Source organism: Peromyscus maniculatus, chromosome 3 (genome assembly GCF_049852395.1).
Source record: "Peromyscus maniculatus bairdii isolate BWxNUB_F1_BW_parent chromosome 3, HU_Pman_BW_mat_3.1, whole genome shotgun sequence".
NCBI lineage: Eukaryota > Metazoa > Chordata > Mammalia > Rodentia > Cricetidae > Peromyscus > Peromyscus maniculatus.
The window spans coordinates 113335883-113362154 of NC_134854.1; the positions used below are offsets into that span (position 1 = coordinate 113335883).

Here is a 26272-nt window from a genome sequence, read left to right on the forward strand (position 1 = left end):
GTATCTTTGACTGTCCTGGAACTCACTCTATAGACCAGGCTGGCCTTGAACTCACAGAGATCCCCCCTGCCTTTGCCTCCCAAGTGTAGCTGGGATTAAAGGCATGCTCCACCACCATCCTCAGGTGTAATTTTTTTTTTTTGGTTTTTCGAGACAGGGTTTCTCTGTGTAGCTTTGTGCCTTTCCTGGAACTCGCTTTGGAGACCAGGCTGGCCTCCAACTCACAGAGATCCCCCTGCCTTTGCCTCCCAAGTGTAGCTGGGATTAAAGGCGTGCTCCACCACCATCCTCAGGTATAATTTTTAAGAAGAGAAAAATGGGGAGGTCTGTGTTAGAATGGGCTAGGATGTGGTGGTATATTTCAATTGGGCATGTTAATTAGGTGAAACAAAGGGGGCTTTTGATTGCTAGACTTCTATACTTTGATAGCTGGACCTTGCTTGGTAGTCAGCCTCAGGAGGAGGAAGTGGCCAAAAAGGGAATAGATCTTGATGGCTACTTTAGGAATGTAATCTGTTTTTAGCAAGGCAGAGGGAATGGGGGAGAAGGGCAAGGCCTTCCAGAGCCATGCTGACATGCTTGAGCTGGCCAGGGTCCCTTCAGAGTGGAGAGAGCCACTAAGCTCAAGGAGAGTGAGGGCAGCCTTTCTGAAGGCTACTTCCGTGAAGGAGTAACAATTTTAAACAGGAAAATAAAGCCCTTGGGACCCTCCGTGGTAGCAAGGTCCCATCCAAGGGAGGTTATGCCACAGCTCTGTGAGCTCAGCTCCAAGGTGCCAACTTAAAGATTGTTGAGGTGGTCAGTACGTGTTACGGATTGAAAGCTCTTGGGGTGCCATTCCATCACAAAGCAGGCATGCAGAAACGAGGCCACCAGCCACCTATAAAAGCTGCAGGAATCGCAGGAGCGGCAGGTTTCTTGGAGGCTGGGGACAAGCTGTAGGAAGAAATGCTCCTATGCGGCCCAGGCATGGCGTCTTGGAGGCTGTCTCCGACTGCACGAGTCCCCAATGGGTCTGTTTTGGGCAAGTCCTCAAATTAGTCTTCCTTCTCCAAAGATCCAGGCCCCTGAAACTAGACTCTGGAACCTTCCTTCTTTTCTTATTCTGAGAAGTGCTTCTGAAGGTGAATGAATGGCCCCTTCAGAGCTCGACTCAGCAACAGGGCCAATTGAGCTCTGATTGGCTGAATGTGTGTGCACACGCAAATAAGGTACAAAATGGGGCCAATCAGGGTACAGCTGTCAAACCTGAGGGGGAGAAAGAGAAAGCCTAGCCAAATTTGAAGGCGTTCTCAATTAGGTCCACAGGTCCCAAGCCCCTCACCATGATGTTAAGGAAGTGGGCACCGAGCTGTCGAATCTGGTTCCCTCAGTTTCTGGTTGCCATAGCAACGCTCTGATCCCCTTTGCACCAGAAACTGCTGCAATGTTCGAGAGCCAATCGTTGCTGCTGTTGCTATGGTGATGTTGCTAGGGCAACAGTGTAATCCTTGAGGTTCTGCAGCCTGCTTCCCTGCCCTGGGTGCGTTTGGAGCTCTTCCTGTCAGTGTAGTCCGTTGTAGGCAGGCAGTCCAACAGTCCCACTAGCTTAGCCTTGCAGTGAGCTTGGCAGCTGTCAGAAAGCTCCATGTGGGAGCCCCTGCAACTCCTACCACCTACATAGTGCACTGGAAATTCTGTACTCGGATTGGACAGGGAGGGTGGTGGTGGGATAGTATCAAATTCAGGGCTATGCTAAGTCCGGTGCTCTACCATGGGAGCCGCACCTGTGGCTCTCGTTCATTTTTAATTGAAAAAATATCCCAAGATGATACGAATGGCATAAATGGGAAAGGATAATAAATATACAATGTTCAGTAAGTCAGTGTCTTGTCACAGTGACGACGTGAAAATACAGCGCTGAAGGAAGTAAAAACCACCTCATGGAAGCAGCCCTCCCAGGTTGCTGTGAACCAGGGCCCACTACTGCCTCAGGGCCTGGCTTGTACAATTTACAATGATACAATGTTTAGTAATTATGGCTTTGGTTTCCTGGGGGCTGGAGAGATGATTCAGAGGGTGAGAGCACTTGCTGTTATTCCAGAGGACCCAGAGTTCAAGTCCTCACACCCACATGGTGGCTAATAACTGTCTAATTCCAATTCTAGGGGATCTGACACCCTTTTCTGGCTTCCTTGTGGCACACATGTGGCGCATAGACATACATGCAGGCAAAAACTCATACACATTTTAAGAAGTAAAAGATTTGTTCCTTCTACACCCTGTGGGCTTGGCTGAGGCTGTCCACCCAGTTTACTGTGTGCACAGCTGAGGCCCTATTGCTGGGTCTAAACAGATGTGCTAGAACGCTGTAACAAAGAGCTCCCCCCCCCCCAGTTCAACTGCTCAAATCACACAGCTTATTCACACACCTGTGACTGTGCAGACAGGTGGTCCAGCCCGCCATGACAGTCTGGAAGAATTCACAATCTCCAGCGTTCCTCAGACTACCTCCCTGCTCAGAGACAAAAACAAAGCTGAGGATCTGCTCTTAGACCAACTCTGCTCTCTCGGGCCTCAGCTCCTAGATGCTGTACTGCCTTCTCTGACCCTCGCTCTTCTGACCTGATGCTCACCTGTGCTGCTTTCCCAAGTCCCAGAGCGAGCAAGTCCCCTGAGATGAGACCAGCCTCTCGGGCAGTATCATGCGTGGGTTTTTGTTCTTGGTTTGTTTGGTCACTAAATTTTACACATTTATCCACACCCTTGATATTTGGGCAAGTGACTCCACTCTTTTTTTTTTCTTTGCCTCAGTTTCACTTGTATAAAATGGGGACAGTTTGCCTTCCAGGGTTGTTTGGAGTTCGATATGCATGAGGCTTTTGGGACTGATGTGGCACGCAGTAGGAGCCGATGTTATCTGTGGAGTCTCTCGGCCTCTCCAGAAGGTAGACAGTCAGGACCACTGCCTTCCTCTCTAGATGCAGCAGTGAAAGCCCAGAGAACTGATTCACCTTCCCTAGGCCAGGATGCTGGCAGATGCCCAGTCTGGGTTTAATATGGGTTCCAGCCTCATGATAACAAAAAGATAAAGAAGACTTCCCTCCTGGTTTGTGATAATCAAACACCGTTCCCTCTTCCTGCACAAGCCTAAAGCAACTTTGAATTATAACTTCACGGACTTATCTACTATGGTTCAGGCTCTATAACTCCTAGCACATAGGCTAGGTCATATGGTATGGAAACTCCCAAGCCTCTGAGAACAAGAAATTGCCTTTGTCCCCTGAACCAAAGGCTCTGTCTCCCCAGGCTCCACCCTAATACCAATGGCTGGTGCAGTGACTCTTGAATGAGCTCACACTCCCAAGGACATCTGTCTCAGTATCTTTCACAATCTATGTCATATTTTTTGAAAAATTATCTAACGGTAGACTCATCAAAAGCACTCTTCAAAACTGTCAGCCCATGATAGGACTCAGCTGGCAAATAGATGCTCTTGGTGCCCAGGCCAGAGAACCTGAGTTCAATCCCTGGAACCCACACAAAGGTGGAGGGAGAAAATTGTCTGCACAGAGCTGTTTTCCGATCTACACATCACACTGGCACGCTGCCCCCACCCCCTAAAAAACAGAAAATGTTTTTGGTTCCCTTCACATGACCCTGGAGGCCCTGGGCTCCCAGCTGCCATGCTAGGCTAGCTCCTGGCAGCCCTCTGGTCAGCTGCCTCTGTTTGGTTGATGGAGACAGCTGGGCCAACAGAGGCCCATTGTCTTTGCTTCTGGGCTCTATTGTTGAGGCTTCCTCCCAGGTTCCAGCCACACACACACCCCCGCCCCCCCCCAGCTGTCAGTCAGCTTCCAGGGCCAGAATGTAGGGGAAATGGAGACAGGAGAAATGTTCAAATATATACAACTGGACTCTAAGGACGGGGTCACCAGAGCTGCCCTACAGACAGGGAAACTATAGTTCAAGGAATGTTATGACAAGTGGGAAGTGCTTATACCACGGTGAAAAAGCCACAGATGGTTCAGGAGCGGAGGGGCTGCACCCCAGGAGGGAATATATATCGGGGATGATAGGACCAGAACAGACCCACCACCTCCACACTGAGAGGCGCGAATGGCACAGAGAAGTCACACCACCTAAGCTAGGGTCTGCTTATTTCTACCCTGGGAATGCGGGCGGAGCTGCGCTTGACCACACCCCCCAGGCGGGACTCCATTGGATGCCTCTTCTTGGCCGGCGCGGTCTGGTTGTCTGTGACGCAGCTGCAGGCCTAGCTCCACCCCCAGCTCCAAGCGCCACGGAGGCGTGTTCTGCGCCGGCCCCGCCCTCTGCACCCCTCCCACCCCTCCCGGTGCGGAGTGGCGGCCAGAGCAGGCAGGGCCGGCTGCGGGATGTGAGTGTGCGGGGTCGCTCATGGGGCCAAGCCTGGGTGTTGGGGGTCCCCGTGGGCGCAGCGGGACAGGTGGGGCAGGCTGGGAAACTGGGAGGGCGAACTGTGGGTCTCCGCTCCCCAGGGCACCGCGGTGGGCTGCAGGGCTGCGACGAGGGTACAGCCTCCTGCAATCGCGAGCTACAATCTTACCCCCCCCCCCCAGCGTAATTTGTTCCCAGCTTCGCAGATGCGTGAGCTGGCTCGTGAGAGACAACCACATTCCACCCCCCTCACCCCGCCTTCCCCCGTGCAGGCCTTGGGCCTTGGAGCCAGCACTACTGAATACACCTGGCACTGGCATGTGACCTTGGGCACACCTGGTCCCCAGAGCTGCTGTGAGGAAGGTGTTGGATGCAGGTTTAGGCAAAGCCAGCCAGGGCTCAGGAAGGAGCTGTTTTCATTCTTGTTGGTGTTAAGTGACCTCCTGGTGTGAATGGGGAGGGGGGAGGAGACTGCTTTCCACAAGGAGGCTGCCCTCCATATCTGCGTCTGTCTCTCTGCACATCGAAGGCCGCACGCAACACAGCTGTACCAGCATGTACCAGAGAAACGCTGGCCCATCGTGTACTCGCCACGTTACAACATCACCTTCATGGGCCTGGAGAAACTGCACCCCTTTGATGCTGGAAAATGGGGCAAGGTGATCAACTTCCTGAAAGGTAAGAAAGCCCGCCCCCCCCAGATTTGGATCTGCCTCCATTTCTTCTCCCCAGCCTCACCACCCTCTTAGACCTGCACCTGCCTCCTCCATCTCTGCATCCATCCCACCCTTATCTGGATTCAGCCCCAGACTGCCTTCTGTCCTGCTGTTAAAGGATCTTTCCAGGCAGGCTGCTAAGCACAACAGGCCCTGTCTCATACTCCCTAGTTAGACCTAGTCCCCATCTCCCTTCCTAAAAATCTAGAGCAGGCCTCCAGCTCTGCATTGTGCAGAAAATAGTACCAAATTAGACATTAATAACACAGCTCTTTCTGTTGGGTTTGTTTTTGTTCCTCTGGTGACCTTCTATCTATGGCGAGTGGTACAGCTTGCCCCTCTGCTGTAGGTACCAGCCTGAACATCCAAAGGAAAACATGGAGTAGAAAGCACGCAGATGATGTGTGGTGTTGGTGTGAGCCTGGGACGCTAGCCTTGCGCATCTGTTGCCTGTACAAATGGTTTCTTGCTGGCGCTTGCTCTGCCCCCGGGGGTTTCCATCTCTCCCAGTGGCTCAACACAAGGGTCCCTCATCTCCCTCAGTTGGGAGCAAACAGCCAGCCCCTTTTACTCCTGTTCCTCTGAGGATGAGGACGGATGGGAGGCAGGACCACAGGGCAGGCTCTTTGGAGGCCCTGGCAGGAAGGGAACTGGCTGAGTCTGCAAGTGTCAGAGGTCCTGGGAGCACCTGCCTGGGTCTGCCTGTAGAAGTGGATGGGACTGGTTGGTTTCTGGGTATGACTCATTGAAACTAGAACCTAGATTCTGATTTCTCTAGAACCCAGAGCATCATGGCCCAGTCTCACAGTACTCTGAGGGCAGTGCCTTCTCTCAGCCTCAGTTTCTTTTGCAAAATGAAGTGAAACTAGACATCTGTAAGCCACTTGGACACGCTGATGTTCCCTGTACCACTTACTCCTGTGTTTACTGCATATTTTTAAATGGCTGAGCCTTGGGACTTTTTTTTTTTTTTTTTAACTTAAAATTTGTTTTAGAAGGAACTCCATGTCATCAATGTGGGAAAAGGCAGTTTCGCTTGCCATAAATAGAAGGTTCCCGCAGGAAGGCAGTGCTCTGAACACAGCAGTTGTTTGGCTCTGGCTTGTGCTGCTCTCCCTTGGTTGTTAGCAAGGAGGATGAGCAAGGCTCAGGCAGAGGCTGAGGAGAGGCCATGCTGTCCTAAGCCACCTGTTGAGGAAGAGGTTGCTTTTCTACCTCAAGAGCATGCCTGTTCCTTGTGCTGCCTGCTTCTGGAAGTCATCCAGTTATGCCCGAGTTCACCTGGTCACTGTCAGCAGCCCAGAAAATATGGAGACTGCTGTGTGTTCCAAGCTCAACACCTAGAGACACTGGCCTAGGGAGGCAGCCATTTTCAGAATACCCCCAAGTTCACTGTGTGCTGAGGGGCTGCCAGAGGCCAGCCAGCAGCCTGGGGAGGGTCTGGGGGTTGGGGGGGGGGCGGCTTTGCCTGGCCTGAGGGTCAGCGGAAAGGAAGCAGGGGCTTGCTCTGTGGTTCCAGAAGAGAAGCTGCTGTCCGATGGCATGCTGGTGGAGGCGCGGGAGGCCTCGGAGGAGGACCTGCTGGTGGTACACACGAGGCGTTATCTCAACGAGCTGAAGGTACAGTACAGGGGTTGGTGGGCGGTGGCCAGGGGCAGTGGCTGGGGGAGGGGAGGCTCAGCCTTAGGGGTACCTCCTCCTGTCCCTAGCACAGGAGTCTCTAGTGCTTAAGATCAGGAAGGGCTATGAGAAGACATCTCGGGGGATAGTTAGCACCCCATCTTGAGGTATGTGAAAGCAGGGCTATGCAGACAGAACCCGCTTAGAGGTTTTGGACATAGACTTTCAGCCTGTGCTCTGGCCCAGCAGAGGCCCCTGCTGGGATCATCACTTTAGTGGGAAGGGGACACCAGCCCTTGTCCTGTCCACTAAGGCCACTTCACTCTGGCCTGTCTTTTGAGTGGGCTGAGATGCTAATTCTAAGGACTTCCTGTAAATGAAAACTCTTGGGCTAAGACTGGGTTTGAAACTCCCCCAGGGTCCAGCAGGGAACATAAAGACCTGGGGGGGCGGGGCGGATGGAGGTGTCTGGGGTGAATTGCAGAAGACCTTTCTCTCCCATGCGGGACTTGTGGTTGGTTGCCACACGGTTGGACCCAGAATGACTACAGTGCCCGCTTTGCCAAGAGAAGCCAGATGCTGATTATTAAATGATATTCTCAGATTTCTTTCTTTTTTCTATTTTTTTGCTTGGGGCTTTTCGGGGAGGGGTGGTTTTTATTTCTTTTATGATTGTTAAGATTGAACTGAGGGCCTCATGCATGTTAGACATTCAGCCATACCCCCAGCCCCCTGCTTTGATTCTGAATGTGCTAACTGTAAGATTTTTAAATCCTCACTGCAAGCCACACTGGACTACCACTGTTTGCCTGTGGCCTCTTTGTACAGGAGGCTGCAAGCTCCAATTGGGAGCCGAGGTCTTTAGTACATCTTTTATGTGGCAGGTTGGCGTGGGAGCCTGGGTCAGAAACCATGGCTGCCAGCCTGCCCTGACTGGAGCTGCATCAGGGTGCCATTGATTCTCTGCCTCAGAATGTGGGAGGCCTGGCCCCTAAGCTTCCTGTCAGAGTCATCTTGGACTCAGGACTCCACAGATGGCAGAAGTCAACAGGCCCCTTCACTCTGTCTGGAAAGACCTTGGCTCGGCAGTAGGCTGTGCCGGCTCAAGGTCATCCCTAGGGGGAGCTGGTTAAGCGTGGGAAGACCCTTGCAGGCACTGTTCAGGACCAGGGCCCCAGCTACTGGGCTCTTTCCCCTCCAGCTGTGTCCTCTGAGTTGTGAGAATTCTAGATGGGCCACGGGAGTGTGAGCTCATGAAAGATTGCCAGGAAGAGGCTGCACCCTGTCTCCCAGGAGAGAGGTGTGAAGCACTGGCTCGAAGCCCAGTGCCCGGCTGCCCTGGTTTCCTGGGGCCCAGACATGCGTGGTTAGTCAATAGCCCAGGAACCTGGCCAGGAGTACAAAGGGCGGGGGGAGGCAGGGGTAGATGCTCTGAGTTTGGACAGGAAGAGACCAAGAGTGCAGCTGGGATCAGGCTTGGGGCTGGGGGGACAGTCACCAGGAACCCACCCGTCTATAAGACCTTCAGGGAAACCTACAAGGCAGGCTGCCTGCCTGGTCTTTGTCCCCAAAATCTGGAAGCAGGGTAGTCTGTGAGTCCCGAATAGAAAGTAAGACCGGAGGTGGGGTGAGGTGTGGGGGACACAGCTGTATCGACATAGCATAGGGGTTCACCAGGATGATGATGAAGTGACATTTGGCTCACAGCTCCCCGGCAGCCAGAGGAAAGGGAGAAACAAATAACCTTTCTAAATACACCAGGTCTTGTGTGGCCTGGCTAGCCAGCACCAGGCTACATTCGATCAGGCTAGCTGAGGAGGAAACATGCATTTTGTCCTGAGTCCTATGAACAGGTTTGCAGTGGGGGAGGGAGGGGGGAGGGGCTGTCCACACTCAAGTGAGACCCATTATCTGGTGCCACAGCTCTCTCACCCCGTGTCTGCATTGTCTGTCCCTTTCCTCTGCTGTGGACATCTCAAGCGGTGTCCAGTGTCCAGCAGGTCCCTTTAGGGTTCCCAGGGTTGTTATTGGGTCTGTCTGTGGGTGCTGTGTACCATGCACCTTCTCCCCAGCCTCCTTTCCTCTGTCCACAGACCTGTCCTGGGCTTCATCCCTGGTCCTGCACTGCTGTAGCCTTCCATCCCAATGAGCAAGGCACCAAAAGAGAAAGATGACCTTGGTGCAGGAGCACCACCTGTGTGTACAGCCTAGAGCTGGGCCCAGTCAGGGCGGCATCTGGTCAGCATCAGCACGGTTCCTATACTTGCTGTGAACTCTAGGGCCTTGCCCCCTACAAGCAGGTCAGAGCTGGGAAGATCCTGATGTCTGTCCCTGAGCCCTGTCAGCAAGTTCATGACCAGCGTGCATACTGTTCTGGGTCCTGCAGGGAAGGGATGGAACCAGAGACCAAGTCCCTCTCCAATGGAGAGCAGAGAAGGAACATAACTAGCCGGACAGGTGCCAAGTGTCCACAGAAAGGTGTGAGGATAGTGAGGCCAGCAGGCCTGGAGTGAGGGACGGGTAGTAGCTCCTCTAAGCAGGAGCCACAAGTGCAAAGCACTGTGGAGGGAGGGACACTGACCCCAGGCACCTGGAGGGCAGAAGATGGGAGAGGCTATGGGGGATGGGAGCCTGGATCTTTGACTTTGTCAATTCTTGCCCAAGAGGCCCATTTCTCCTTTTCTTTAAAGAAACAAAAATGTGGTTAGTCACATATGACACAAGCTACCGTCTTAAAGCAGCGTTTCCATCATCCACCGTGTGATGTCATGATCCACAACTGTTCCCATCACCCTGAAAGGAAACCCTGACCCTACAGAGCACTTGCTCCCTGGTACTCCCTGCCCTCTGCCCGGTCACTGCCCATCTCTAGCGTGCCTCCACAGACTTAGGTACTTTGTACCTGACTTTGTACAGATGGAATCAGTATGTGAGCTTTGGTGTCTGGCTTGCCTCACTGTACATCACACTGAGCAGGTATCACGCATTCTCCTCCCCAGTGGCTGGCATTCAGAGCTCAAGTATGCAAGGCAAGGGCCTTGTCACCAAGCCACACACCACCCCCTACACATTCCTCTTCCTGGATGTATAATACTCTACCATGTGTGTATCACATCTTGTTTACCCATCCATTGGCTTATGCACATGTGAGTCATTTCTCCACTCTGGTGATCGTCAGTAGTGTTGCTATGGATATGCCCGTACATGTTTACTTCAATATCCAGTCTCAGTTATTTGGGTTATACTCCAGTTCTGTACCAAGACAAGGTCTAGCATAGCCATATGAGTTTGGAGTGAATTAGTTTATAGCGAGCAAAAGTAAAATAACCAATAGCAGAAGCAGCAGAGAGAACTCAAGAGGACATCGAATCAGGAAGTCTACAGCCCCAGCACAAGGCATTGGATTGACCTGATTGGCAGTGGAAGAAAAGTAACAGGACCCAGAGGTCCCTGGGAGTTTACTTTTTTTTGTGTATCTTTTATAGTTATTTAATTTTCTTTTCTCCATACTAAAGAGCAAACCTTGGCAAGTACCTAATTACTAAGTCACATCAATCTCCCCCTCTTTAAAAAACAAACAAACAAACAAACAAAAAAACCTTTTAATTTTGAGACAAGGTTAGTCTGAGCTAATGATCTTCAAGCTTGGCCTCCTGAGCAGCAAGATTTACAGGCATGGGCCCCCAGGCCTGGCAGTTTTAGTTTAGATCTGAGATTGATGGTACTAGTATCCCTCTGAAGGGGATAGACACAGATGTCATGTAGCCTTGGGTATCGACACAGATGTGCTGGCAGTGGTGTGCAGCTCCAGGATAGCCTCTGGGCAGCTAGGACACTGTTTTATAGAGGTAAGGACAGGCCTCTGCGGCAGGGCTCCACAGTGACACCCTCATTCCAGGCCCTGCTTTGCAGATAAGGAGACAGGCACAGAGGGAAAGAGCTGTACCCCAAAACATACAGCCGAGACAGAGCCCAGCGTGGCTTCAGAGCCCTGTCCCGGTCCTGCATCCAGCCTGACCATCCCTAAGCCCTTGTCCTGACCGAGTTTGTCACAAGGCAGTCTGGGTGGGTTCTGCTTAAAAAAAATCCGGGCTGTTCCCTGGTTAGCCTGCTGCACATCCCAGATAATTGTATCTGTCCCATGCTGTCCCCTCCACACCAATGCCCTTCTCAGTGGCTCCGTCTTCTGCTGCCCACCCTGCCCTGTGTCGGTGTTACTGTGAGCCCCCATCCACTCACCCCATCACTGTAACTGCCATCTCCCTGGCCCACAGCCCCCTCTGCCAAGACCCTTTCTCCCCCTCTTCCTCTAGAGCCACAGGCCACCTCACCCTGCACCAGTGTTTTACTCGGTCACCTACAGTTTTGTTTTTTTTTCCAGAGCAGTCCTGCCTGATAAAGCTATCATGATGGGCATGTCCTAGATCTGCTCCATCCAACCACTGGCCACAGTGGCTGGCCAGCATTTGAAACATACCTGAAGTAGCTGAGGCATGAATTCTACTTAAATGGAGATATTTTTGCTTTGTTTCTTTGAGACAGGGTCTTGTGTAGCCAAGGTTAGCCTTGGACTACTACTTATTCTGCCTCCACATCCCAACCTGGGGTGGTGGCCATGTACTACCACACTACCTTTAGCTCAAAATTTACTCATACTTACAGGCAAGAGTCCATACATTTGGGTCCTTTGTTCTCAGTTTCAACCATCCACAGAAGGAGAATATTCTAAAAAGAATATTGCATCTATCTTAACATACAAATTTCGTGTGTTATTCCCTAAACGGTGGCATAAAATTCTCCCAGAGTGGTAGCACAGCCTGTGTCATAGGCAATCTAGGCATGATTTATGCATGAGGATGTGCTCAGGTTCCATGTAAGTATGACCATTTACACATGGGCCTGGAGTCCCAGTGGAGCTTGGCCAAGAAACAGTCCCCTTGGGAAAGCAAGGAACAACTGTCTATAAAATAATTAATAAATAATAATACCAAGCAGGGCGCATTGGCACACGCCTTTAATCGAAGCATTCAGGAGGCAAAGGCAGATGGATCTCTTTGAGTTGGAGGCTAGCCTGGTCTACATAGTACCTGGACATCCAGGGATATGTAGAGAGATCAAGTCTCTAACAAAGTAAAAGAACAAAGAGCGGCAGAGCGCACTAGACACATCAAATCAGGCTTCTTCCATGCCTGGCGGAAAGGATTGGAGTGCAGGAAAGTAACAAAGTGGCTCCCATCAGCTGGATGTGGAGCTCAGGGGTCCCTATGAATTTAGTTTTCAGCTCTGGCTTTTGCTTCTCTGTGTCTCTGACAGGAAACTGTGAGCCCGTGTTCTCCTGAACAACTGGAGAAGCTTCTCTGCCCTGCCCTGCCGTGCCCAGCTTCTGTCATTCCTGGACTCAATTTCTTTGCCCTAAATTGCCTCTTTGGCCTAATGCCTGCATCTAGGGACTCTTGTTCACTGTTTAGGTTTTGTAGATGTTGCCTTCTCCACAAGGCCCTCTCTTTCCTATGAAGATGGATCATTTACCTGCTGGCTTGTTAGCCATGGCTACACGTGTCCCAGCACAAGACAGGACTCCAAGCCCATCTGGGTGTCTCACAGTCCCTAAGTACTTAGGAAGTGCTAACTGGCGCTGGGCACCAGAGCCAAGGCCCTCCTGGTACTTACTGGGTAGTGGGAAGCTAAGGAGCCACATGCAGGCTTAGCTTTAGAGCAACCTGCAATCCTTTTTGTGGACACAAGAGGGCAGCAGAGTGCCTCAGAACAAGGACATCAACTTCACTGTGCCCAAACTCAAACAAGTTGGGAGAAAGAGGTGGCTCACAGCTGTCACTCCCCAACAAAGAGTATGCAGAGCAGGGAGCCACCATGCCTGGGCCTGGCACCAAGTTTGGCATCCATGTCTCTTTTCACAGTGGTCCTTCGTGGTGGCTACCATCACTGAGATACCCCCGGTCATCTTTCTCCCCAACTTCCTTGTGCAGAGGAAGGTGCTGAGGCCCCTGCGGACCCAGACCGGCGGCACCATCATGGTAGGCTGGGTGGGGTGTGCGGCCCCTGACCCCCGCCCCACTTTGCCTTGTAGAGTCCTGCCCCACCTAATAACAATTTGAGTTACTGTGTTTATAACCCAACAAGAGTATGTTCTATAGTAGCCCTAGTCACAGGCTGGAGAGCTAGTTGAGGGACTCTCTGTATCCGAATGAGGTCTATCCCAGCCATGGTCATTGCCCTCCGACACTGCCATGTTTTGTATTGCTGCTCATCCTGAATGCCTGCAGGATTTCAGCCACCAGCCTATGCGGAAAGCAGACTGTCTCGTTTCCATTCCCAAAGCCACAGGGGAATCCTCAGCTCACTTCACTTGTTATTTCTAGTGTTTTCCTTGTAAAACCAGGAGGGATACCCCGAACTCTTCCACATGCTGGCAGTCTGTTTTTTTTCCCCTCTGTTGGCCAGATGAAATTCACGGCTGGTCTGTTGACAGACGGGGTGGGTATCACCTGATTCCACCTGCGGCCTAGTCCTGCCCAGAGCTTATATATTGAGGGAGTGAAGGCATGCTTGCTGCAGGGGGAGGCCTGAACTCTACCCTCTGCTTGTCTCCAAAGGCGGGGAAGCTGGCTGTGGAACGAGGCTGGGCCATCAACGTTGGTGAGTGCTGGGGCTTCAGAATGACCGGCTTAGCCTGGTGGAGCTGGAAAGGGGGTGGGCAAAGAGGGACGGGAAAGCCCTCAGAGCCAGTTCAGGAACCTGGGGGTGAGTATTCAGCCTTTTTTTTGTTCTTGTGAAGCCTCTCCCAGTTTCTATCTGCTGTGGGATATTTGTCCTGAGAAGGCCCTTGACCAGCGTTTACATATTTCCAATGGCAGGGAGTCCTCTCCCACCCAGAGAGCCTGAGCCATCCCTTAGGAAGGCCCCTGGGCAGATCCTCTGAGCATGTCTGTGTGGAATCAGTTGCCTCCAGGTGGCGTTCCTGAAAGACTCCATCCTTGTGGGGTCTAGGCCAGTGGACAGGGCTTAGTCATGTGGTGAGTGGATGGTCCCAGGCTCAGTGCCACCTCAGGGGTCCTGAAGGCTGGTGCTCCCCAGCTCCCTGGGCTCTGTGTGGTCCTTGCACATCTGCCGTCACAGTCGAAGAACCTTCCTTGGCTGCTGCACCGTTGTCTTGTGAGGAACTGGACATAGAGAGAAGGTGCAGGCTTGTGCAAGGTCTGTAGCAGGCTCTGAGCCCTTTTGGAACTTTGCATGGCTGAGGGCCATGTTTTTCCTGCCTGCCTTGCCGGGTACCCAGCATTAGACCTGGCATAGCCGCAATGTGAGGATGCCCCGTTGCACAAACACACGGGTGGTGCGTGCCCTGCGTGTCTGTAACGTGGTTCCCCCGTTCATGAAGGAGCACATCTATAGTGGAAACTGGGGCCTGGTTCAAGTTGAGCATCTGGGTCCTGATCAAGCCCGGCTTCCCCTGATGGCGCTGCCGTTTGCTAGTTGTGTTCTCTGGGCAAGTTGTTGACCCTCTCTGTGCCTGAGGCAGCTCCTCTGAAAAAGGTGCTGGTGACGATGGAGCTCTCTTCTGGGCTCTGGAGAGGCTTTGGCAAGCCGGGTGCCCTGTCAGGAGTCCCCGGTGTGTGTGTGTGTGTGTGTGTGTGTGTGTGTGTGTGTGTGTGTGTGTGTGTGGCAAGTCCTTCATCTGCATGGCCCCGACCTTACATGGCTGGGAGCAGGAGTAACTGTGGGTCTCCATGTCCGAAGGTTCCCACAACCCCCAGTCTCCAGCGATAAAGGGGCAGTAGCAGCTTGCTAGCCACTCTAGCGGGAAACTGGCAACAGCATCTCTCTGGTCCAAATCAAAAAGGACCCCCCAGACTGTGTCTCAGGTTGGGGGTGGCATGGACAGCTGTGGCCAGCAGAAGGCATCCTTCCCGGTCACCTCTGTCCACAGCAAGCCTGCTGGTGCTGCCTCTTCCTGGCGTGGGAGTCCAAGGGCAGCTCAGCTGGCTGACATGGCGGCGCCTCCCTGGGAGGGGCCTTTTCTGTAGGGTGAGGTGGCTACAGCATGGAGCGACCTCTTGGCCTGGGTGACATGCCCAGGTGTTCTGCTCACTTGGCCGGTCTGGAATCCCAACCGGAAGTGGCTGTGGGGATGGTAGGGATTAGGAGGCACCTGAGCCTGGCTCTGACCATTACCACCCTCTGCCTTTCTGCAGGTGGCGGCTTCCACCACTGCTCTAGTGATCGTGGTGGAGGCTTCTGTGCCTACGCAGACATCACACTAGCTATCAAGGTGTGTCTGAAACCTGCGGTACCTGACTTCTGAAGCCCTCCCCGTGTTAGAGCGCATCACACACGCCAGGGAAGGGGGGTGTGGGTGGGCTCACAGCGGGGAGGGGCTTCCTCGCAGTGGAGAAGGACTTCCCCCAGCTGCTTTTCTTGCCTAGACTCAACCTGGATCTGGCCACTAGAAGGCCTGTCCGAGGCAGGAGGGAGCCTCTGCTGGGAGTGGGTGGTGGGAGGAGGGACAGGCAGGCTTCAGGACTGAGGACAGGAAGAAAGGCGTGGGCTGCGGGAGGGAGGGAGAAGAGGAGGAAGGGGGGGGGGCGAGGAGACTACAGAGCTCGGCACAGCTGCTGCTGATTTCATATCCTAACCCGGACCCCCACCCCCACCCCCACCCCACCCCGCACCCCTGCACACTGAACCCTTGAGCATTACAAATGAGGAAACAGAGTGAAGGGAGCTTCCCTCCCCCCCTCCCCCATGTGTTCTCTGCCCAGTCTCATGCTGGGTGCCAGGCTAATGGGTCTCTGCTCTCACAGGCATGTAGATGGGCTGTCAGCAGGCCTGGCTGGCTGTTAGAACAGGGCACAGGAGGGGAAGGGGGACGGTCTCCTCGAGGAGGAGAGGGCATCAGCATTTAGTGTTATAAAATGAGGCAAAGTTTGGGGAGTTAAATTCCAACTGTGGGGCTCATCTGTCAACCCCCGCATTCCCTGGAGAATCGAGGACCTATTCCCTCAACTTTCAGGTCATAGTATACTGCCTGCCCCCAGAGCCTTCCCTGACCAACCCCTACCACTCTGACACACACACACACACACACACACACACACGCACGCACGCACGCACGCACGCACGCACGCACGCACACCCTTCTTCCCTCACCCCAGCACTCCAGGGAAAGCGATATCTTGCCCACTGTCCTCCTGACCCCTCAACCCCATAGTCCTAAAGGGCTGGGTCCTCTGGCCTTTCCGATCCTCACACGTCTTCTCTCCCTGTCAGTTCCTGTTTGAACGGGTGGAAGGCATCTGCAGAGCCACCATCATTGATCTTGATGCCCATCAGGTGAGCTCGCTGCAGGAGCCCAGGCCCCAGCACTTCCCTGTGGTGAGAGTCCCCTTCCAATGTCCCTGGCAGCCTCTGGCTGTCACCCAGCCCCACACTGTGGATACTCTCCTCCTGGAAATGGCTGAAGTCTGCTTCAGCCAGCGTCGTCTGCTTCGCTCAAGGTGCAGACTCAGGGTCTGTCTCCCTGTTGGCAGCTCAGTCCCGCTAGGGTGGCAGATCCTCCTCATCGCTCCTGTCCTTGAACCCAAGGGGTCTCACTGCCTCCTGCTGACCACTCCTACACCAGGAGGGTCCTCAAAACCCCCAACTGCTCTCTGACCCATACTCTGCTCTAAGTAAACCAAGTCACACATACACAGCCCCTTACAGTTCGTCCTCCATGTCCCAGTTCCACTGGTACCGCTGCAGAGCCAAGAGGGTGGCAGGGCCAGACCCTGCCCTGTTTCACAGAGAGGGTGAGAGACAGAGCTGGGCATACTGCAGGTTCCGATCTGGAGTGTGTCCAGCTCTGCTGGCTGGCACTAGGTCCCCAAGGTCTAGCCCACCACACAGAGCCGGAGGCAGTTCCTGTGGTGGTTGGGGATACCCCCTTCCTGAGAGCGGGTGCCTGTAGTGACAGCTGTGTCTGCCCGCAGGGCAATGGCCATGAGCGAGACTTCATGGGTGACAGGCGTGTATACATCATGGACGTTTACAACCGCCACATCTACCCCGGGGACCGCTTTGCTAAAGGTAAGTGTCACCCCACCTCTGTCCTCAGCGTGTGCCTGGTGGGTAGGGCTATGCCACATCATTTATTATCTTTATTATTCCCATGAAGTGGGTGCTCCCACTGGACCCACAAGCACATGGAGACCCGAGTCACTCAACCCCCAAGACTACAAAAAACTTATCCAGGAAATAAACACGAGGGCTTCGCGTTAGAGATGAGCGTAGATGGTGACGGGGTGGGGGTGGGGGAGCAATAGAAAACATAAAGATGGCAGAAGTTAGCTCAGAAGATTTGTGCCTTAGTTAGAGTTCTATTACTGTGATAAAATACCATGACCAAAAGCAACCTGAGGACAGGAACAGTCTATATTTAGTCCATTATGGGGGGCAGAAACAGTCAGTCCATTATGAGGGTCAGGGCAGGAACTCAAGGCAGGAACTGAAGCAGAAGACATGGAGGAATGCTGCTTACTGGCTTGCTCCTCCAGGCTTGCTCAGTTTCTTTTCTTAAACCCCAGGACCACCTGCCCAGGAATGGTATCACCCACAGAATACAAGCCAACACAATTGACCCCTTGTCAACTTGACACACAAACACATCACTATTCAACTACAGCCTTTCCTTTCTCATTTGTCCCCAGGATAGTATGTTAATATTAATATCACAATATGAAAATTTCCAACTTTTAAAAGTTCCAGCCTTTAAAAATTCAAGCACTTTAAAAATTCAATCTCTTTAAAACGTCCAAAATCTCCTTCAATGTTCAAAGTTTCTCTAAATTATCCAAAGTCATTTCAAAATTTGAGTCTCTCTAAAACCCCAAAGTTTCTCTAAAATATCTACAGGCTGATAACTGGGTTTCTATAAAATCAAAATAAGCTAAACACTTTTTTTTTTAACTCTGAAAGGGAGCAATTATGGCACAATCATAATCAGACCAAAACAAAACCAAAATTCAACAGTGTAAAAAGCTGAGTGCATCAGGGACCCACCACAGTCCTCTGGGCTCCAAGGGGCCCAGGCCACTTCTCCAGTTCCAGCCTCTGTGGTATACACAGCTGGTGTCCCAGGATCAGGCCTTCTGCACTCCACAGCTGCTGCTGACCATGGTGGTCATCCCATGGTACGAGGATCTTCAAAATTCTGGAGTCTACACTGTGACTGGGGTGCACCTTCGCCAATAGCCTCTTCTGGCCTCTCTTTGGGGTCTCTTATCCTGCCACATGGTGCCAAGCCTCAGCTTTTCTCCATGACCCCTTCATGCCTTCAAAACCAGTACCACTCTTATCTTCTAAAATCCCATAGAACGGCACACCGAACCATGGAGTACTCAGTGTCTTTCCCAGCCCAAAGTTAAAATGTTATTACAATCTCCCCAAAATCTGTCACAGCAATTCCCCCATGACCTGGTACCAAAAATGAGGGCCAGAAAAAGGGCTGAGTTCAGTTTTCAGCTCCTTTATCAGGTGGCTCACAACCACCTATCATTCCAGCTCCAAGAGATCCGATGCCCTCTTCTGCGCTCTGCAGGCACTGTACTAATGCGTGCACCTCCATATACCTGTAATTAAAATAGAACGAAATATTCTTAAAAGCAGCAAAAATGGACTCAGTGCATAACCCAAAGGCTCTGAGACCTGATTTGAAGTCAGCAACTTTCCCGCTCCTCAGGTAATGTCCTCTCAGTCAGCTTTCTGTCTGTATGACAGAATATGTCGTGTAATTTTGAAGATGCCAGCACCATGGGGCCACTGCCAAGGTCAGCAGCAGCCTTGGAGTGGAGCTGGCTGACAGCGTGAGAGGAGCCAAGATGAGCATTGGCCCATGGCTTTAAGGTCCTGGTCCATGTTCAGTTGGTCCTGTTGCTTTGGGCCTGTCATGTTCTAGGATACCTTGACTACACATATGGCAGGATCAAGCTTCTTACCTCATCATGGCTGAAGGCAAAGAGACACATGAAGAGGCGTGGTTCTGATACATCACTCCCAAGTAACATCCCTTTCTCCACTTGGTTCAGCCTCTTAAAGGTCCAGTCATCAGCAGTACCATGGGCTGTGAACCAAGCCTTCAACAGATGAACCTTTGGGGGACATTTAAGATGAAAACATGGCAAAGCCATTTATGCCCAGTGTACCACTGGTTCTGCCTAAGCTGACTCTGGACTATTTGGTCTTGAATATAAAGGGGGTGTCCAATATTGGTAGGACCTGAGGATAGGTCTGTAGGTCCTCAAGACTGAAGAGTCTCGGCTTTCATCACCTGCCCTCCCATGGGTACCCCTCTGCCACTCAGCTTTGGTGGACTGAGAGGCCAGGCTGAGATGGAGTCGGTCCTGCTGTGGGCATCAACAAGTCCCCGCGTCTTTCCCATCCTCAGCCCCATCCCCCCCGCCCCCCACCATGTACTTGGAGCTATCTGTATCTTTTTCCCAGAGGCCATCAGGCGGAAGGTGGAGTTGGAGTGGGGTACAGAAGATGAGGAATACCTGGAAAAAGTGGAGAGGAACGTGAGGAGGTCCCTCCAGGAGCACCTGCCTGATGTGGTGGTGTATAACGCAGGCACAGACGTCCTGGAGGGGGACCGTCTTGGGGGGCTGTCCATCAGCCCGGCGGTACGTCCTAACCTTGGGGGATCTGCCCCTAGCCGAGGTCACATTCCGGCCGTCATTAGTTACCTTATGTTGCTGTAGTAGATTGCCCTGATCAACGTGGCAGCTTAGGGGAGGAAGTAGGGGAGAAAGGGTTCACGCTGACTCACACGCAGTTCCTGAGGGAATACCGTTAATTATGGTGGGAAAAGCGTAGCAGCAGGAAGCAGAGAAGACCACATTTCATCTGCACGCAGGAAGTAGAGAAAAAGAACAGGAAGTAGAGCCCAGTTATAAAATGTCAAAGCCTACCTACCCACAGTGACATCCTTCCTCCAGCAAGCTCTGCTAACTAAAGGTCTAGAACCATCCCAGACAGCATCACCAGCTGGGAACTAAGTATTCTAACACATGACCCTGTGGGGAGACACTTCATATTCAAACACAACACTGACCCTAGGCCACCTAGGACATGTGTCCATCAGCCCAGAAATCTTGACCCTTCGGGGCCATTTTGGGCATTTGTCTGTCTGCCAAGCTGTGTGTCCTGGCCCTTGTGGGGCAGGGAAGTCACGCTCTAAGGTTCGGCAGCAACAGAAAAGATGGGCAGCCTTATGTCTGGAGGCGATGAGCTAAGCAGCAGTTCAGAGCAGGGCTAGACTTATAATGGTACTCGGGCCTGTCTGAGCTCACCTTCCCGCTGTCTTCCCACAGGGCATTGTGAAGCGGGATGAAGTGGTTTTCCGGGTGGTCCGAGCCCACGATATACCCATCCTGATGGTGACCTCGGGCGGGTACCAGAAGCGCACAGCCCGCATTATCGCCGACTCCATCCTCAATCTGCATGACCTGGGGCTCATTGGGCCTGAGTTTCCCTGCGTCTCGGCACAGAACTCAAACATCCCCCTGCTTCCTTGTGCTGTGCCCTGACGGCTACTCACAGAACATTACCATACCTGTCCCCCACCCCGTCCACCCGCCCACCCGCCTGTGTTTGTTGCTGTGAAGACAGCTGCCAGTGAGCGTGGAGGGGCAGGAAGAGCAGGAGCCAGCCTTGCTGGCCGCTCCTCCACCAGGTGCCCAAGGGTCTCTGGGCCTTGGGGTGGAAGAGCTGAGTCCCAGGGAGGATCCCATATGGGATACAGGCAGGTCATGAAGAGTCAGGAAGGAGAGCTGCAGGGAGGGACCTCTGAGATATGGTAGCCTGCTGTCAAGATCAACCAGAAGATGGGCCCTCCCTGACCTGGTGGGTTCATTCCCTCACTTCAGTCTTGGAGAGGGCCTTCTGGGTGATGGTGCCCGTGGGTTTGAGGAAAGTTCCATAACCAGCCTCCAGGGGGCGCTGGGTTCTCAGCCAACAGGCAGGAGTCCCTGGTATGAATGTGGGAGGCCTAAGGAAGATATGCTGGGATTCTCCAGTTTGGGTTCCCTCAATAAATCAAGGTTTAGACCTGTTTTTTCCCAAGCCCCTCTATGGTGATGGGGTGGGACATTGAGGATGTCCAAGGCTCCCACTTTGCCAGTAATCTCCTCTGTTCAGCCTGGGGGCAAGTTTGGGGGAACATTTAGCTCAGTAATGACCCTCCCAACTGGAGTTTTTAAGGCGCTGCTGACCAGGATGGAGAGGAGAGAAAGGTGAGGCCCAGCAGGTAGGAGTCATGTGGAGGCTGGTGGCCAAGCTAGCCCTGGTTGGGACTTCCTGGTGGGAAGGCAGCAAATGTGACATTTAAGTGTGGTGGCTGCACAGACCCTGGGTGACAATTTCCATTGGCCTTACCCAAAGTGCCGGTTTCCACCTCTGTCTGTGGCCTCTGGCCATTTTACCCTGAAGGGCACAGCCAGGGCTCTCCATGACCTAGGCAGGAAAGCACCCACCCCTAGCCAGTGATTGCCAACTTAACCAAAGGCACAGGGGTAGGAGGATGTGGGCCAGCTGGGCTTTCTCCTGCCCTGGATCTGCCCCAACTACAGGACTCATGTTCATTACCATGTGGAGTATTCCCACAGCCTCCATGGCGTCCTTCATACTCCCTCTGCTGGAGTGGGGAGGATGCCAAAGTCACCAAGTGTCCAAACCACTGACCTGGACCAGACCCCACAGTCCACCCCTCTGCCATGGCTTCTCTGCATCTGACTGGAGGTATCTCCCAGGACACTGGGGAGTGGTGACAGAGTTTGTCATTGTGGAGTTTCTGTCAGAATGCCATTCAGGCTCCAGGTTGTTTCTGTGTGTTCTGAGGTAGACAGTCCTGCCTCCAGAGAACCACTGGAATAAAGATTCAAAATTCACCAATCCAGACATTTGACCAGGGCAGCTGCCCAAGATGGGTTGTTGGTTTTTTTTTTTCCATCGATGGAGACCTGCAGATAGCACAATTCCCATTTTAGCAGATAAGGAAACTGAGGCCCCAGAAGGAGGGTGAGGAGTTTGAGGAATGTCTTTCGAGGAATGAGCAGGATTGCAACCCTGCTCTATCACCTGTGGAAGCGTGAGGCTCATCCTTAGCAGGGGTGAAGGGCAGGAGTTGCTTACCAGTCAGAGTAGGTGTGGCATCTCTGGCATTAAGATCACGGGTTGGGATCTGGGAAAGTGAGGGGTGACAGACGGGCAGATCTGGGCTGGGCTGGTGGCTCTGCACAGTGGGCGGGGCCCAACCAGGGAGGGGGCGGGGAAAGGGTCCTACAGACCTGTGAAGCACTTGGGACACACACAGGGATGTTTTGTCCCTGGGGTAGGCCTTCCGGCACGGAGAGCAAGCAGAAGTGTGTCAGCTTGGCAGAGTAACCAGGCATGTCCCAGTGTCACAGCTGGATGAGAACTGTGTTGAGACATAAAGGGGGCAGGAAAGTGTGAGCACATGGATAAAGGTTGGCATTGGTTCAGGGTGGCAGGATTTACCATTTGTACCCATTTCATAGGCACAAAAAAGGAGGCAGGAATGGGTTAGTTAGCTCCTTGATCAAAGTCCTGAAGTGGAAGAGGGATGATTTGAACCAAAGTCTTGGCTCAAGCTGTCTGCAAGCTATCTCCTCATTTGCGTAATGGGGGCTGCAAAAAGACTTGTCCAAATGCCTCTCTGAAAGTCACCGTGTGGGTTCTGCTGCACCCAGCAGCTTGTACCAGCAGAAGCATCATGCCCACTGGAGGCAAGTGTTCCAATTTGGGGCCCATGTAAATTGCTGTCTGAACATTATCCCAGGGGAGGGCTGGGGGTGTGACTCAGCTGGTACAGTACCTACCTAACTTTCATGAGTCCCTGGGCTCCATCCCCAGCATTGCATAAAATCAGGGTGGTCTTGCATACCTGTAATCTCAGATCTCAAGAAGCGGAGACAGAAAGATCAGTCAAGGGCCTCCTTGGCTACAAATCAAGTTTGGAAGCCAGCCTGGATTACAGGAGAGCTTGTCTCCAAATTGACAAAATAGGAAATCATTGGAGCTGGGCCTGTAATCCCAGCGCTCAGGAGGCTGAAGTGTGATTATTTGACAGAGCTAGGTAAGCCTGTACTTCATGGTGAATCCTAGGCCATCCTTGGCTACAGATGAGCCAGCCTAGTTTAGAGAGATAGAAATAAAGATTAAAAAGGAAACAACCCTAGGAGAACATGTCGACTTTTGCAGAGACTGGTGGGCTACTGTGATCAAGGGCAGAAGCTGGCTGGAGGTTCTGGGACTCTGGAGAGAGAGAACCTGGAAAGACATCAGTCCTTGGCACCCTCAGCTCACAGCAGCTTGGATGCCATGCCCAGATGTGACTCCGTAACTTCTCTGGGTACTCTCCTGAGGAATGTCCCCCGTCTCAGTTGATGAAGTGGAGTCCTCTGTGCCCATGAGTTGGGTAGACTAGAGTTCACTCACTACCTGCAAAGTCCTGTTGGCCTGGGCCCGGCTGTGGGGGCCTTGGCTCTGGCAGCCTCCCTTGTCCTTAGCTGGCAGGGCTGGGAGGGTGACGCAGATGGCAACCAGAGCCCGACACTAAGCATGTGTTGCCTGGATGTGGCCGCCTCAGCTTCATCACCACAGACCCCAGCACAGTACCCTGCCTGGCTACCAGGCTGTTGGAGACAGGGAGAAGGGAGTCAGCTCTCTTCCTATGGGGTAGGAACAGCAGTGCCCAGCTGGAGGGGCCCTAGCAGGGCACCCTAAGTCTAGCCTAACAAGGCCCTAGTAGAGAGTTCAAAGACAGGAAGGAATGCTCCACCCTGCTTCCATGTCCCCAGATTCCCCTACACCATTTTTCAGATAAGAACACAAACATAAAGTAACACATTCATGGTCACAGTTAGGGCGTGGGGAGAAGAATGGACCCATGTCATCTGACCCTATTATGGTGCCTTTTCTCACAGCCGGTTCTCTGGCAAAACATGTCTTGGTGAGATGTAGTCTCCCCATACACCGTCTTCTGACCCCACCAGCTCCTAGCTTACCAGCCATCGTAAGAGAGGCAGGTGGCAGCATTCTTATAGCCCAGACCAGATGGAAGACCTGGGAAAATGTCAGCCATGATGGCACGGGGTGGAGGTGGGGGTTATAGGGCTGAATGCAGGGGGGTTGCCACTTCTGAAAGGTTTTCTGAAGGGTGGACTGACTGTTAGCCAAATGTTTCGTAGTACCAAGAGGTGCCCATGGGTGGGTATGTGCAGAGAACCAGAAGGCCTGGAGATCACCTGAGCTTCTACCATGGCTTTGGGAGCACATAGATGGCCTTTGCGCTGTAACTGGACAGGCCTCTAGGAGGCGGAGACTGTCCTGAGACACGATGGAGCATCTTGGCTCTGTGCTCTTCTGGTCCCCACCTCCTGAGATTTTCCCCTCTTACACTCCCTGTGGGGTTAGGGGGTGCAGGAGGGTGGGGTTATGCTGTACATGCACTGTGCTGGACCTGACATGATGGGTGTGGGAGACCCCAAAAGCCACCTTCCCCCAAGCCTCGCCACCCCGCAAAGCTTTGCTCATCCCAACAGCTTTGGAGGCTCTACTATCTAGCCTGTAAAATGAGGCTCAGGGAGGTCTGCAGGCATTCTTAAGGCCACAGGCAGCTGGCTAAATGGCTCTGCCACCGTCAGGATAGTTTCCTTGGTTCTGCTTGTCATTAGGTCCTGAACAGGGAGGAACCATGAACTCTCTGAGGGGTGGGGTGGGGCATGGCCATCCCGGCCTTGAATTCTCTCTACACATAACCTCTAGTGTGATTCTAGACAGATGACATCCCACCTCTGAACATCTTTAGTTAGGACTGTTGGGATAATGAAAGCGAGCTGGCAGACAGTAGGTGCCCAATGCCACTACTTCCCCTCTTTTTCAATGCAGAAACTGGCAGAGCTGTTTCTCAGTCAGTGGGGAGCCTGGGCACTAGGTGACAGAGCAGACTGAAACCTCTATTCCATACCCACCTGGGGGCTGGGTAAGGCCTGGGCAGCTAACAAGGCTGTCAGGTGCGGGGAACAAGGGCTGGCCTCTGGGAACCTCTCTGAAGCTCTTGTGACTGTAGCAGTCTCTGCCCCTGGCCCAGGGGGCAGCAGCCATCCCAGGCACCGTGGTCTGGAATTAGGCCTGGAATCCAGTTGTTAGCTACTGTGGGCAAATGGCATCACTATTTGTGCCTCAGTTCCCCTGGCCCCACCTCCCATCGATGTAGGCATTAACTCCTTCATTCCCAGGTTTGGCTTGATGTTGAAGGAGACCAGACAGGCAATGCGCTGGCCTATGTCCCCCACCTCAGGCCCCACTGGCCACCCCAGCCAGAAACTACTATTGACACTCCGTGTCCTGAGACGGTGGCTCCCCTCCAGAAGCAGGTGAGCATGATGGAGAGCAGGCTCAAGCTTTGCCTCTGTCCTTCAGGCAGGTGTGAGAGAGAGCACTTGGTGCCTCAGTTTCCCCATTTGTAAAATGGGGTCATGTAAGTACCAGGCCCTCAGGGTGACAGGTGAACAAACCCACTTAGGTTCCAAAACTGCGTCTGACAACCAGCTCTGTCACCAATGGCCTGGGTCACTGACGGGGTAAATCACTGGCCTTCACTTCCCTCATTGCATAACTCAGTGACCGCTACCTGATTTGCTGGATGCCGGGCCCTGTGCTGGATGCTGGGCCATAGACGGTATCTGTCTTCCCATGGTACTCTGTATTTCTTGAGGGCAGGACTCCAGCTGCTGCGTTGCTGAAGCGATCCAAGGTCAGGCCCAGGGTCAGCACGGTAAGGACCCTCATGATCCTGAACCTCTATGCTTAGTTAGTTTGTGTCACCTTAACTCAAACTAAAGTCACCTGGAAGGTGGAACTTACTTGAGAATTGTCTCCCTCGGATGGACCTGTAGATGAGTGTATGAGGCCTACAGGTGTGGGAGGGCTCAGCTCACCATGGGTGGTGCCGCTTCTGGGCAGCCAGGCCTAGACTGTATCAGAAAGCAGGCCAAGACAGCCAGCAAGCAGCTTCCTCCATGGCGGCTGCTTCGGTTCCTGCCTTGGGTTTCTGCCCTGACTTCCCTCAGTGATGGACTGTGGCTTGTAAGCTGAAATAAACCCTCTCTTCTCCACGTTGTTTTAGGCCAGCGTTTTATCGTAGTAACAGTCTCACGCAGAGTCAGGGGGCCTGAGGCCCAAAGAGACAGAGAGCCTTGCCCCAAGCAGGCGCTAGAGACCACAGGGAGGCAGATTCAGGGAGGCAGAGGCCAGGCTTTTCCTCATGGCCACATTCCCTATTGGTCCCCTGATACCTGGCACACCACACCAAAAGGACTCAGTTCTTACCATATTGACCAAGAATATCTTGTTTGGAGTGAGAGGGGCATCCTTACAGCCAGCATTGCCTGGATAGTGTCACAGACGGAGTAGTGGTCTGGCTTTGAGGCACCCCTGAATGTCGGGGTGGGCATATGAAG

The 26272-nt window shown here is 52.9% G+C and overlaps 1 protein-coding gene across 2 annotated transcripts; it reads left to right on the top strand.

Annotated features, from left to right (window-relative positions):
- Positions 1-4279: 4279 nt before the first annotated feature.
- Positions 4280-21680, top strand: Hdac11 (histone deacetylase 11). 2 transcript variants are annotated; one of them, XM_006972535.4, is made up of 10 exons: positions 4280-4378; positions 4928-5076; positions 6634-6734; positions 12653-12769; positions 13349-13391; positions 14948-15024; positions 16023-16085; positions 16724-16820; positions 19233-19411; positions 20102-21680. In XM_006972535.4, coding segments are annotated over exons 1-10 (1044 nt in total). In that variant the 5' UTR covers positions 4280-4376; the 3' UTR covers positions 20318-21680. The 2 variants fall into 2 exon arrangements, with proteins under 2 accessions (XP_006972597.1, XP_076423471.1); XM_076567356.1 differs by lacking the exon at positions 4280-4378 and adding an exon at positions 4430-4447.
- Positions 21681-26272: the final 4592 nt, after the last annotated feature.